Raw genomic sequence first — 12,206 nt, 5'->3', positions numbered from 1 at the left:
GTGCTTCGTTTCTGCCGCCAGTGCATGAAACAGTCCGAGTGCACGCCTGATTTCTATAGCAAAACTGTTTGCTCTCCGTTTGCATGCACAGGCCAAGAACAACACGCTGCAGCTGGAGGCAGAAGTAAAAGTGGGTTGGAAGGGATTTGAAAGGTACGTGCAGCTGACTGAAGAAGCACTCCCCTCAAATGGTTTACACTCAAGAAGGAATCTTTGCACATTTTTTTCAGATTAAGCAAATGGATCCCACCACTCTCCATAACATGTTCACGATGTGTTGGCAACATCTGCTCCTTTTCCACTGCAAAAGGAAGACTTCACTGGGGGTAATCAACTGAAGCAGCCGCATGCAACGGAAAGGAAACTCACGTGGTGAATTAGCAGCGAGAGAAGCTGTGACTTTCTCACTCTAGAGGCTGACTAACGTGTTTTCTTCCATGTGGTCGTATAAGGCTCATGGTTCATTCATTGCTTTTACTGCATGAGGCTGTGTCATCACGGAACGCGGCAGCAAGTTCTTCATATTAATAGAAACATGCCTGATTTTGTTTAAATATATCTGACAAATTTCAGCGTGCATGACACAGAAACAAAGCTCCTTCAAAGCTTTCGCAGCCCCCACTTCGCACAGAAGACAGACTCACTCTGCTTCTTTGTGCGGATGCAGTTTGACCAGCGTCTCTGGACACTAAACAGCTTTTCACCCCGTGTACGTTTCACATAAATCTGCGCCTGGTTTAGGCGTAGCTGACACGCTCTGCAGGATGATGAATGCATGGGTCTGAATTGGTGCCAAACGTACACATGCAATTAATTCACTGGTGCTTTTCTTGTTTTTGTAGGTGGTGGGCTGTGTGCATTTATCTGTGTATCTATGTGAACATGTGTGCATCCACATTTCTGGTCCGGACAAGAAGGAATTGCAACTCTAACCACTGAGTTTAGGTCAGCTGCCTGTTCCAGACCACAGCACAGCAGAAGACTCTACACCTGTCATTCTAGACCTGTTTCAATCACCAAGGGACTCTGGGAAAGCTATACCCCTTACCCAATTTACATCAACCACAAAAGCAGAACGTCCTCCTGCTTTTATAAAACGTAGCTGTGAAGCACTCCAAAGAAAATCCTACAGCAGGCTCTTGATTTTAATAATAATAATAATGGATTGCATTTATATAGCGCTTTTCGGGACCCCTCAAAGCGCTTTACAATACCACTATTCATTCATACACCGGTGAAGGCAAGCTACAGCTGTAGCCACAGCTGCCCTGGGGCAGACTGACAGAGGCGAGGCTGCCATATCGCGCCATCAGCCCCTCTGGCCAACACCAGTAGGCGGTAGGTGAAGTGTCTTGCCCAAGGACACAACGACCGAGACTGTCCGAGCCGGGGCTCGAATCGGCAACCTTCCGATTACAAGACGAACACCCAAGTCTTGAGCCACGATCGTCCTGGTTTTCTGGATGTGGGGGAACAATGCCCTTCTGTCGTAATTTGGCCTCAAGAACAAAAGCGCTGAAATGAAGTCGAGATAATGGTGGTGAGGTCACTGCTTGGTTACTAGCCACTGTATCCTCGACGAGAGCCAGGTGGCTTCCAGCCGAACACCACCAAGTTTTTTATACATACATGACAGAACCTGCCTCATCCCTCTCCAGTGACGCATCTCCAACACGCGTGGGTGTGCGCCAGCAAGCATCTCTGTGTGCGAGTTTTATATGCAACAGCGTCCAGAGGCCAGGCATAGGAGAGGAAGGCTGAGTCACAGGATCTAAGGCCTCGCAGGAAGACAGCAGTGTGATCTAAGACATGCTTGGCCAGGCCCCCGCACACCACTGATGAGTTATTGCTCCGTTGCGATCCTCAGCCAGCACCTCCACCCCAAAGATATACTGCAGCACATACTCCATCTCCTCTCTCTGGCCTGGAGTAGCGAGAGAGGGCCGCCAGATTCACCTCCACACGGGGCAAATAAACAGGTGAACCTGGGGGGAATTTTTGTGAGATTGATGGCAACTGCACTTTCTCTTGTTCTGCTAGAGCAAAAGGTCAGAAGGTGTGCGGTAATGGCAGGATGTAGAAACAGGCTGCTGTTGCTCAACAAAAGCATTAATAACTGCTGTGGGCTCTGCAGCAGAGAGTAGTCAGGACTAGCTGCATAAGCTTTACTTTATTCCCGAGTAATAGTGAGGAATTGCTTTTACAGACATGCCTTTGTTTCACACAGTTTCACGTAAATGTACCTCTGAAAAGGAAAAACAAAAGCTAAATAAGCAGTCCGGCCAAATTCCAACACTCTAGCTGTCACCTCCTTCAAAACAGCCCCGAGAGGCAATTTCTCTAAATGTTTAAACACGCAGACAAGAATAATAGCAAGTGCAGGGTAGAGAAAAGCCATTTGAACGCAGGCACACAAACTGAACGGGCTGTGCTGCTCTGCCGACCACAGCAGATTGGAGAGCAGGAGCAGAGAGAATATGGAAACAGGGAGCGGCTCTGAGGGGAACTAACCAGCAAGCACGGCTGAAGAACGAGACAGAGCGACAAAAGGAGCCCAAATTAAGTGGCTGACTGCTCCCCTTGCATTCAGAAATGTTCAAACAAACCAAACTTTTCTTTCCCTTTAGCCTGGGGGGCTGCTTTTTCATAGATGTGCATTTCTTGAGACGTTTTCCATTTGTAAGTCAGAGAGCTTGTTGTTGTATTCTTGTTGTATCAACATGTAATTTCACTTCCTCTGCCACCTTCCTATCAGTTTGACAGATCACTCTCTGCACTGAGACAGGAAAGGCAAAGAGCGCTGAGAAAACAGCAGAGAATGAGACATTCTGCGACATGCTCGTGCTGCAGGGATCGATAATAATGCCAAAGTGATACGACTGTACGGCCAATGCAGAGACCACACCATGCGTGTCAGTCAGTGACATGCACACGGTTCTGCATGTTAACTGCTAAGGTCACAAACAAGCAACTTTCTGCATTTTCAGTTTACGAGCTCCTCGAGTCAGAGAAGTGACATTAGTGGTTAACTACGTCAAGCAGACAAATGTGGTGTAGCGCAGAGTCTTTGTCACTACACCGGCTTTAACTGTTTCTCTTCAGCATTTGTCATGCTTGAAGTCCTTTACGTATGCTGACATTGTCAGCAAGTGCAGTCAAGTTAGAAGCTGGTCAACAGAGGAAGGCCTGTTAATGAATACATTAATAGGTGAAGTAAGACATCCGTTATGCCACGGTAACAAATTTATGAATGGAAGCTCGAGGAATCTCTCGGGAAGTGCTCCTAAATCACTTCATGTGGTTGGCTTTGCAAAGACAAAGTCACCAGCATGTGCGAGCATTAAACAGCTCCGCGGTGTTCCTGCATGCCACGTTAATATAATTGCGATGGAGCTCTTTGAGTCCGTATTAGCGGGGATTGGAGCGATGCCACGTTATCTCCTACCACTGGCTAAAGTACGATGAAGGACATTTGAGCAGCCAAGAAGCACAGACAACCCAAGGCGAAGCCGTGATTGGTGGCAGAAGTGGCTTCTACTGATGGTTTTGGCACAGAACATCAGCCATGCAGTGCCCACAACCCCCTCTGCACCCCATGCAGGGACTGCCAAGGGCTGTCCCAGCCCCCCTGCCCCTCTCCCCAGAGAGGACCACACTTCTCCACTCTGTCATTCACTGACTTTTGCGGCCAGGCCCCGTGCTCTGCCTTGCCACTTTACATTTAAAGGAGAGCAAGGCGGTAGAAATGTGCACTGCAGATGGTAGAAATTACTTAGCTCACTTAACTTCAGAGATATTTTTTTTCCTTTTTCTTCTCTCTCTCCCTTTTCCACAAATTACTCCAAGACTGGGGAAATTGATAGATTCCTTGTGCACGTTGGCTTTTGATTTGTACATGGAAGACTTTTTTTTCTTCGGCAATCCCATCCTGATATCCATTTAGCTGGCTCTATGGCTTTGGAATACGTTAGCGTGCCTTCAAACGAACACCAAAATGTTGGGGAAAAGGCTAAAAGCCAAAAGTTTGCTTTACACTAGAGAGACTCGTTTTTCCTTGAGAAGAAGCTCAATTTGCTTTCCAGGGAACGTCTGGCCCCATGCAGATCACACGTGTAATGTCGAGACGTCCTCTGGGGTGAAACATGTCAGCTAGCTCCATAGGAACATTCACATGTGGCCGTATAGCGTCGAAGAAAAGCAGCGAGGGAGACGGTGGTGATTTATTTCCCATGTGTTTCGGTTAGCGCTGGTCGATGTGAACTGCAGCCTCCATTTTCCATCTGTGCACTTCTTTGATGCTGTTTTCACCTCTTATTTCCTTCCCCTTATAACCTGTTTATGTCTCCTCTGCCTTTCTATCAATACTTTTCTTCCAGAAGGGGTATTTATGAGTTAGTGATACAGGCAAATAAAATAAATAGGTCTTACATTTGTAGGTTACAGAAAGATACAGAAAGAAAGTGCTTTTTTCTTTTAATTTGAAAGTTTTTAAATATGTAACAAACAATGAAGTAAAAACTGCAGATTAATACGATAGTTTTGTATCTTCTGTCTAAACAACAGACTTCCTGCTGTTGTCACCAGACCTGCAGTAAAGTTCACTGGGCATGGTTAGTACTGCAGCTAGGCCGGGGTCACAGGGGTCAGCCACATGCAGCTCTTTTACCCATTTTCAGCATCTTTTTCCACCAGTTAGATGAATGTGAATACAGAAATAACCAACGTTTGGGGGGTTTTTATAAAAAATGCCCAGCTTATACACAGAATTTAATTGAAAATGTTTTCACATGTGCCTTATAGTCTTTTTCAGTGATGTGTTAGCTGGGTACGCTTCAGTAAAAGTCATATGCACAAACAGTGGTAGAGCTTTATGGTGATTCTGTTTCAGTGTTATCAGCCAACGTCAGCTATTTGGTGATCAATCAGTGTGTACTTCAGTTTCAGCATTTATAACAACTATTAAGTGACTCGAGTCACTCAGAGGCACGCCATAACTTCTCTGTTAGCAACACACATGTTTGAAACAAGTGAAAAACATGTTTATGTTCCATCTGTCAGAAAGAAAAAACTACCGGTCGGTATATCAAAAGATCGGATTTTGAAATCAACAAATCAAAAATGCTGCATCAGCTGGGCTCTGAAAGCATGGCCTGTTCGAGGAAGTTCCAAATAACATACTGAGTCGACTGCAGAGCAGTCACAGGTGCTAAAAGGTTTGAACTGCTAAAGGTGACACACTAATTAACACGTAATCATCTGTTTCACTTTCACCGTGAGGCACAAATATATATTTTTAGGTCAAGAAAAAAAACAGCTCCTTTGGAAAAAGTGTTTTTAAAACAAAAATGACCAAAAAAACAATTATCAAAGCATGATTTATTTAAAAAATGTCTTAATTATTAATGGCAGTCAAAAAACAAGTTCAGTATTAACAGGAGGAGTTACACAGACAGCTGTTTGTAGATCTGGGCAGTGCTGACAGGAAGTGCAAGGCAGGAACCTGTTCAGTGTTTTGTCACTGTCATGAGTACTTCATGTCACGTTCAACAGCTCAGTTTATTGTTTGTAAAGCTGCAGCTCAGTTTGCTGACAGCACTTTTAGTCATTATTCAAAAGCTTTTGCTGCACAGCATTTTTATAATGTGCCCGTGCTTCCTACAGGGCCCTCCTCTGCGCTCAGCACAGGACAGATTCTGTATCTTGCGGCGCCCACGGGTATTAAAATAGGTCCATTCCCAGGCCTCGCTATCCCGTACACGTACGAATGCAGACCAGCAAAAATCTTCTGCACTGTTGCAACTCAGTCTAATTAATCTTGGAGGAGAATTCTGAGCTGATCTTGTTTTCTCTGCCAGCTGTTACCTTGCATCATGTAAGTGATATTACTCAAAGGTTTAGAGCGATCCAAACCCTTCTGTTTTTATAATACTTTGCTTTTTTCCTGTGTGTTGTCCAACACAGCCCATTCTGACTCAAAAAGGTCTTTGTCTGGCTAATTACAGAGGCAGCTGCAGAGCTCTGAACCAGAGACTGGGAGTTACAGTGCTGACAAAACCAATGGGGGAACCTGCGGCTGAGGCCAGTGCCTTTCATTGCATTTTCAGCTGTAGTGAAAATGCATCAACATCCTAAGGGCTAAATTAAAGTATTCATAAAGCTAACATGCTCTCTTTCCATCTCCAGTGCCAAATAAAATCAAATTTCCTTCCTCCTGCTAAACTTTATCGTTCCCTTTGATAGAGAAACTTTTAACTGATGCCAAGTTCCCCTGTAAATTCAAACATATCAAACGTGTTGCTGCCAACATTCATCAGAAAATTCTATTGTTGCACTAAATACAGTTGAACAGGAATGAAAACTAATCTGTGCTAACCGTGAAATCGGCATTACAGCGCTCCTTACAACTTGTCAAATATTCACTCCGACCACAGCAAGAATTTAGCCTCACGCGTCTGAGTTTCATAACACTCGAATCCCACCCATACCCAGGAACATCACATCATCCTCCAAAAATGCCTGGGCAAAGAAGAATGCTCTGTAGCTGACTGGCTCACCAGGCTGACCAGCTGGCTAACTGGGAGTCGTGAACTTTTGTCCTGCCGCTGCTCCCTTTGCTGGCTGCACGAGAGGACTTGGGCGACACCAAACAGGAAGCATTCAACAAGTGGACGCTTTGGATGTTTATCTCACGCCATTCATCAAACCCCCAAAACCAGAGGAGTCGGGACCCGGCTGGTGAAACAAGGCTGTGATCAGGGAGCCATCGCGGGGTTAGATCTGGGCTTCTTCGTACCCTGACAGGGGTTGGTCGCCTCCACCCTACGGCTGGCTCCCCTCCTCCTTTCTCACAGTCTTCAAGGAGCCAGGCTTAGGGTTGATGCTCTTGTGCCAAGTGGTGACAATAAAAAGTTACACTTTTAAGCATTCAGCAGATTGCAAGAGCAGTGACCACAAAAGCTGCTTTAAACTGAACTTATCAGCGTCAGGGTGCGCCAGAATAAGATTGACCTGACCACTATAAGTTGGTAATTACAAGCCAAACCGCTACTATCAAAATCTACTTCACATCAACACAGAGAACAGAAAGAAAATCTATTCTGTAGAAGCCGCCAAGTCATGTGGTTGGTCGGGTGTTTAGCAGGAAGAAGAATGAGCCGTAGAAAAACTATACAATGCACAGCTATTATAAAAGGTTGCATGACCCCACGTGAAACAGAGAGACTCATTCAATGCTATAGGGACAGTTTACTAAATATTAACCTTTGAGGCATGATTCAGCTCATGCAAACATCTGGAAATCTGACAACCGTTCACCCACAGCTGGACTAGAAATACAGTATATTCAAGATAAGAGTGCGCTGAAAAGGAAAACTATAGCAAAGTAAAGCACTCTGCTGATCAGAAAACAAGCTTTTCATCCTTAAGCTATGATCACAAGCTTTAAGGAGATACCAAAGGAATGTGACTGCAGATTTCATGATACCCTCCTAGAGCAACTGCAGCAGAAGAGTGTTTGTGCAGAGCGATGTGCTGCAAACATTTTTTTATCTCACCACTGAATATTTCAAATAATAAAAAAAGCACATAATGTACCGATTAGAGACAATATGTGTGTCTAAAGAGGCAGGTCACATAAAACCTTGACAACAACCTGAAATAACAGCAATAATTCAAAAGTTATTCTGTTAGTGGGACTCATTAAGTCCTGGTTTACTAATCAAGCCGGTCAGTGGGAGATAGGAGCTGGCTGTCTAGAGGGAAAAAAACCCTGGCTCAGACAGCAGACAGTAGGGAGGGCATCGACTTCTTTATGCTATCTAAACAAAAGAGCTCAAGGACACCGCTGAGAAAGAAAAGTGGATCCAAGTTGCCATCCCGCCCTGCTGGCACAGCGGCCAGACCTGGATGATCAGCACAAAGGTGGACAGACTGTGCAGCCGTTCCAACACAAATGTATCGACTAACAAGATGCTTACAAACCGCTGTGGTTTGTAAGCGACCAGATTCTACACTGAAAGCTCACAACAGCTGACACAGCAGAAAGGCTGACACTGAACTGCACAGATCTGAGTTGGGATAAGCATCCCTGTTTGTTGCATGGCTGAGCAGTGAGTCACTTGGTGAAGCAGGCCAGCTCTCAGCGGAGGAAACGGCACCACAGAGGGGGAATACGCTTCCATCCAAACTCCATCTCGGCGTAGATGTTACAACATAAAGTCGAACGCTTTTTCCTGCCTCGGCCGCGCTGACAGACACCTGAAGTTCTGCTGACTGGAGACATCCTGGGACTGCTGTCAACGGCTAGACCGGCTAAGGTCAGAGATCCTCAGCTGGGAAAGTTGGCCGGGATGAGCGGACTGTGTAACGCTCACCGCTGTCATGCATATTCTAGAAAAGAAGGCAGGGATGGACTGAAAGCACACAAGGCCTACAGTCATATTTTCCACTGATATCAAAGCCATATGGCTGGATTTCATGAAATAGTTGAAGCAGTGCACTGTTTCTGGCAGTGTTTAATAGAAGCACTGCACACTAATGTGGATGAACAGGCTGGATGTGTTCTGTGGTGATGATGTACAGTATATTATGATGAAAAGATATACAGCGTGGTCAGATGTTTATAGGCTATTGTAGACTCGCATGACTGCTGGCCATAAATTTTACAATCACCTGGCACATCTTATCAGACCGCCCGCCATCTTTGAATGAACGCATGTGATACAGAGATAAAGCCGGACCTTATCTCGGTTGGATCTCAACTCAAAATGCAGGCGCTGCACTGATTTACTTTAAGGGGTGTTTCGAAAGCATCGTGTTTCCTCACCTTTTCCTGTTGCACATTCTACCCCAATACGTTACGAGATCCATGCAAATTTGTGCAGCGATGAGATTTTCTGCTCTGTGAACCAGAACTGTTCATAACCAGCTAGCTAGTGAGAATCAGCAGACCTCGTAAAGAACAACAACATTACCCTGCTCCTCTGGAATGTCAACTTGGACAACACGAAGCAGAGGACGCGGGCTCGGCACACACAGCTCCCGCACCGTCTCCCATTTGTTCGACACAAATTTGCTCCTAATTCCTTTTTTTTCCTTTTTAATTGTAATTATCATGACTTCAAAGACCAGCGCAGCTCTGACCTACATAAATGTTCAGATTCTAGTGGCTGATGAAAGTGCTTTGTTTAATCACCCTCTCTTTTTATGCACTCAATGATAATTACACACACAAATGGAGTAATCATCATTATTTGCAAGAGGTTAAACGTGCATGCACACAGAAGCCATTTCATTATTCCAATAGGCTTTGCATACTATTAATCCTTCACAACTGTTAAGTACAGCACCTATAAGAGCACCTATAAATGGTTAGAAACACCACATATTTAGCAGATAGATATGAACTACGATTTTTTTTCACAGCGTGAATACAGTGTTTAACTTTCCAATTTATACCAAATACTATTTTTGTCCTTTTTGTAATTATTATATGATTATGGACAAGAAAACCACTTCATATGACGGCCATAACATCTGGGGTACCGCGGCTTTGCTGTGCTTATAATATGAGGTTGTTTCAGATGAAGGAAATTAAAATGTTTAACCCTCATTCTTACTTCACACATTATAAAAAGAGCCCACACACGCACATGCAGTATGACTAGAAATTTCTGACCAGTTTCACCACAAAATAACAAGAACATAGATTAAGGCGAGGTAAATACGCCACAGCAATGGTTTGTTGAAAGATGCAACCTATACTTGTGCTTAAAGCCGGTTCTTCTGCTGAGGCTGAACTCCTTCACCAATATCATCTGAAAAAAATGCTTCGAGATACACAGCAGGCACAAAACCACTTCATATATGCGCGTGCATATGAGTTTGCACTTGCACTTGCATCGTGTCCAGTGACATTACACGGCAGCATAAATAACAGGCGCTAGTAGACCGTAACTGGAGGAGCATCGATGCTGTTGTGTGCATGCTTCTGCGGTGTTTGACTCATTGGGAGCCACATGGCGCAGATGTCTGCTTTGGAAAACAAAACCAAAACAGATGAATATGGTAGGAGATGGCAAAACACATGCTGGTGCTTCGTCACGTTGGTCCTCTTGAGCCTCTGATATTACGGCTGCACTGTGAAAAACAAGCTCACTGCAGATAGCGAGCTTGTTTTTGTGTAATACACTTCATTTCAGAAGAGATTAAAGAAAACGATGAAGGTGAAGCACGTCCTTTATGACAGAAAATAGACTGTTAACTATAATAAAGGGGAAGTATGAAGACGTCCCTACCTTCTGATCCACTATGGAGCACACCAGGTCCTTCACAGCAGACAGCGACAGGTCACTGGCCTCCAGGTTCACCGTTTCTCTGGTCAGTCCGATCTGCAGCAGGAAGGACACCCCATGGAAAGAGCTGCGGGAGTTGGTGGGGCTGGGGGCGCTGTGACTGCCGTTGGACAGCCGTGTGTAGATGGGTCCAGACGGGCTGGACAACGGGGTGGATGGCAAGGACGGGTGGTGCAGATGGACAGAGTGGAGGAAGGCTCGAGGTAAGGATGGGGGAGAGGAGGCAGACATTGGGTTTCTTCCAGTTGCAACGTAAACGTCTGAACAGTGGAGGAATCAGTGAGGGCTGGCAGAAAAAAGCACAGCTGGGTTTCTGTGGATGAACTCCTGATAGGGGGAATCTTTGGTCTTCATCAGTAACAGTCAGTTTATTGTCAAAATGATACTGTCCTTTCAAACTAACAGCCTATCCACCCGCTGGAGCTCGCACGGCCCGAGCTCTGTCACCAAACTGACAGGTGATGGAGAAAAAGTGTCTGAACAATACGCAGGCCTCTGCAGTGAAATCACAGCAACACACTTCATATCCTGGAGTTTTGTTCCTTCTCCTCAGTGAAGTCAGTAATCCACTCTGACCACAGGAAGCCTGTCACCACACACACACACACACACACACACACTACTTTTTAACGAGAAGCATTCTCCTATCTAAAAACAGTCGTGAAAAGCATTCAGGGTGTATGAATGAATCAGCTGCTGTTCTTACAGTGTAAAGGCGCTGAGCTGGATTCACTAAGAGGACGTTTCATTTTATGTTTGTCACAAATCTTTATTCAGAGCTTTTTAAAATCAAATATAACGTCATTTATTATTATCTGCAAGGTTCGGAGCAAAGCACGTCCCCAAAGTCTGGGGCTTGTCTATAATTTTCTATAATTTCAATTATTTAAAATTTTCTCACTACATTTCTCGACTTGTGCTAACTGTGAGAAAGTTGTAAGTAGGCGATTGTAAGCCAGCGCGTAAAACGCCAGAACAGCAGGCCATAAGACGCGCAAACGTCGATAAAGGGGTTCACTTGTGTGTTTGTACGGATTCAAACCCCACTAACATCTGGAACCGAGGCTTCTGAACATCTGCTCCCCTCCCACTTTCGATTGGCTCGCTGGCAGAACACAACCCGAGCCGAGAATGCCAGCAAAACAAGTTATACAAGCCCCGAATCTGCGCTTTCTGAGCGTGGCTGCTGAACGCTCTCTCCCGGTACAGTCGGGTTAAAGCCAAACGTCGAGTTAAACGTTTCTTACAGGATACTTTACCTTCGCTCTCGGCGCAGGGCGCTTTTCGATCCATTGTGAGAGGGCTGAAGAAACTTTTCAACTCCATCAAGTGAGGAAAGCGCAGTCGGAACTTTATTCTTCTGCACTTTGTTACAAGTCACACAGAAAGCACTCCGACACAGCCCACAGCTCACACATACTAACTTTAGTTGTGCAGTGAGTCTCGCTGAGACGAGCCGCTCCGTGCATTAATTTTCTCTTATCTTTTATTCCAGATTGTAAATTCATGCGCATCTTATTATCCTTCCAGCTGTGACTACTCCCCCTGCTCGACGAGAAAAAGAGCAGCGACCGTCGCTGGGGCTTGGAGTCTTTTTATTATGTCCGCATAACTGACTTTCCATGTGTGGGGAGGAAAACTTGAACTACACACCATGTGAAGCAATGGCGCCTCCGTTCGAGCTCGAACCAGTGCGCATGTGCCTTTTCTTTTCCGTTATTTCAACTTGGCCATGCCAAAAGAAAAAAAAAGAAAAAGAAAAAAAACTTTACTCCACATGACCCGGATCGAATTGTAATAAATGGCTCTCCAAAGTAGGAAGCAGGAGTCGCAAGGGGACACTGCGGGGTTCAT

General features: G+C 45.1%; 1 protein-coding gene across 3 annotated transcripts in view; it reads right to left on the bottom strand.

Annotated features, from left to right (window-relative positions):
• The window catches only part of prkd3 (protein kinase D3), a 36,421-nt gene extending 24,465 nt beyond the window's left edge, over positions 1-11,956 (bottom strand). For 2 of the 3 annotated variants that reach the window (XM_039603393.1, XM_039603394.1), the window contains exon 1: positions 10,296-10,583. In XM_039603393.1, coding sequence (XP_039459327.1) covers positions 10,296-10,583 — 288 coding nt within the window. Of the gene's footprint in view, positions 1-10,295; positions 10,939-11,611 lie in introns of those variants that run through there. The other variant, XM_031752959.2, reaches the window with a different exon arrangement.
• Between the last annotated feature and the right edge of the window lie 250 nt (positions 11,957-12,206).

Source organism: Oreochromis aureus, linkage group 19 (genome assembly GCF_013358895.1).
Source record: "Oreochromis aureus strain Israel breed Guangdong linkage group 19, ZZ_aureus, whole genome shotgun sequence".
Lineage (NCBI taxonomy): Eukaryota > Metazoa > Chordata > Actinopteri > Cichliformes > Cichlidae > Oreochromis > Oreochromis aureus.
Note: the sequence above shows the minus strand (reverse complement) of the source record. Positions and strands in the feature narration are given on the sequence as shown.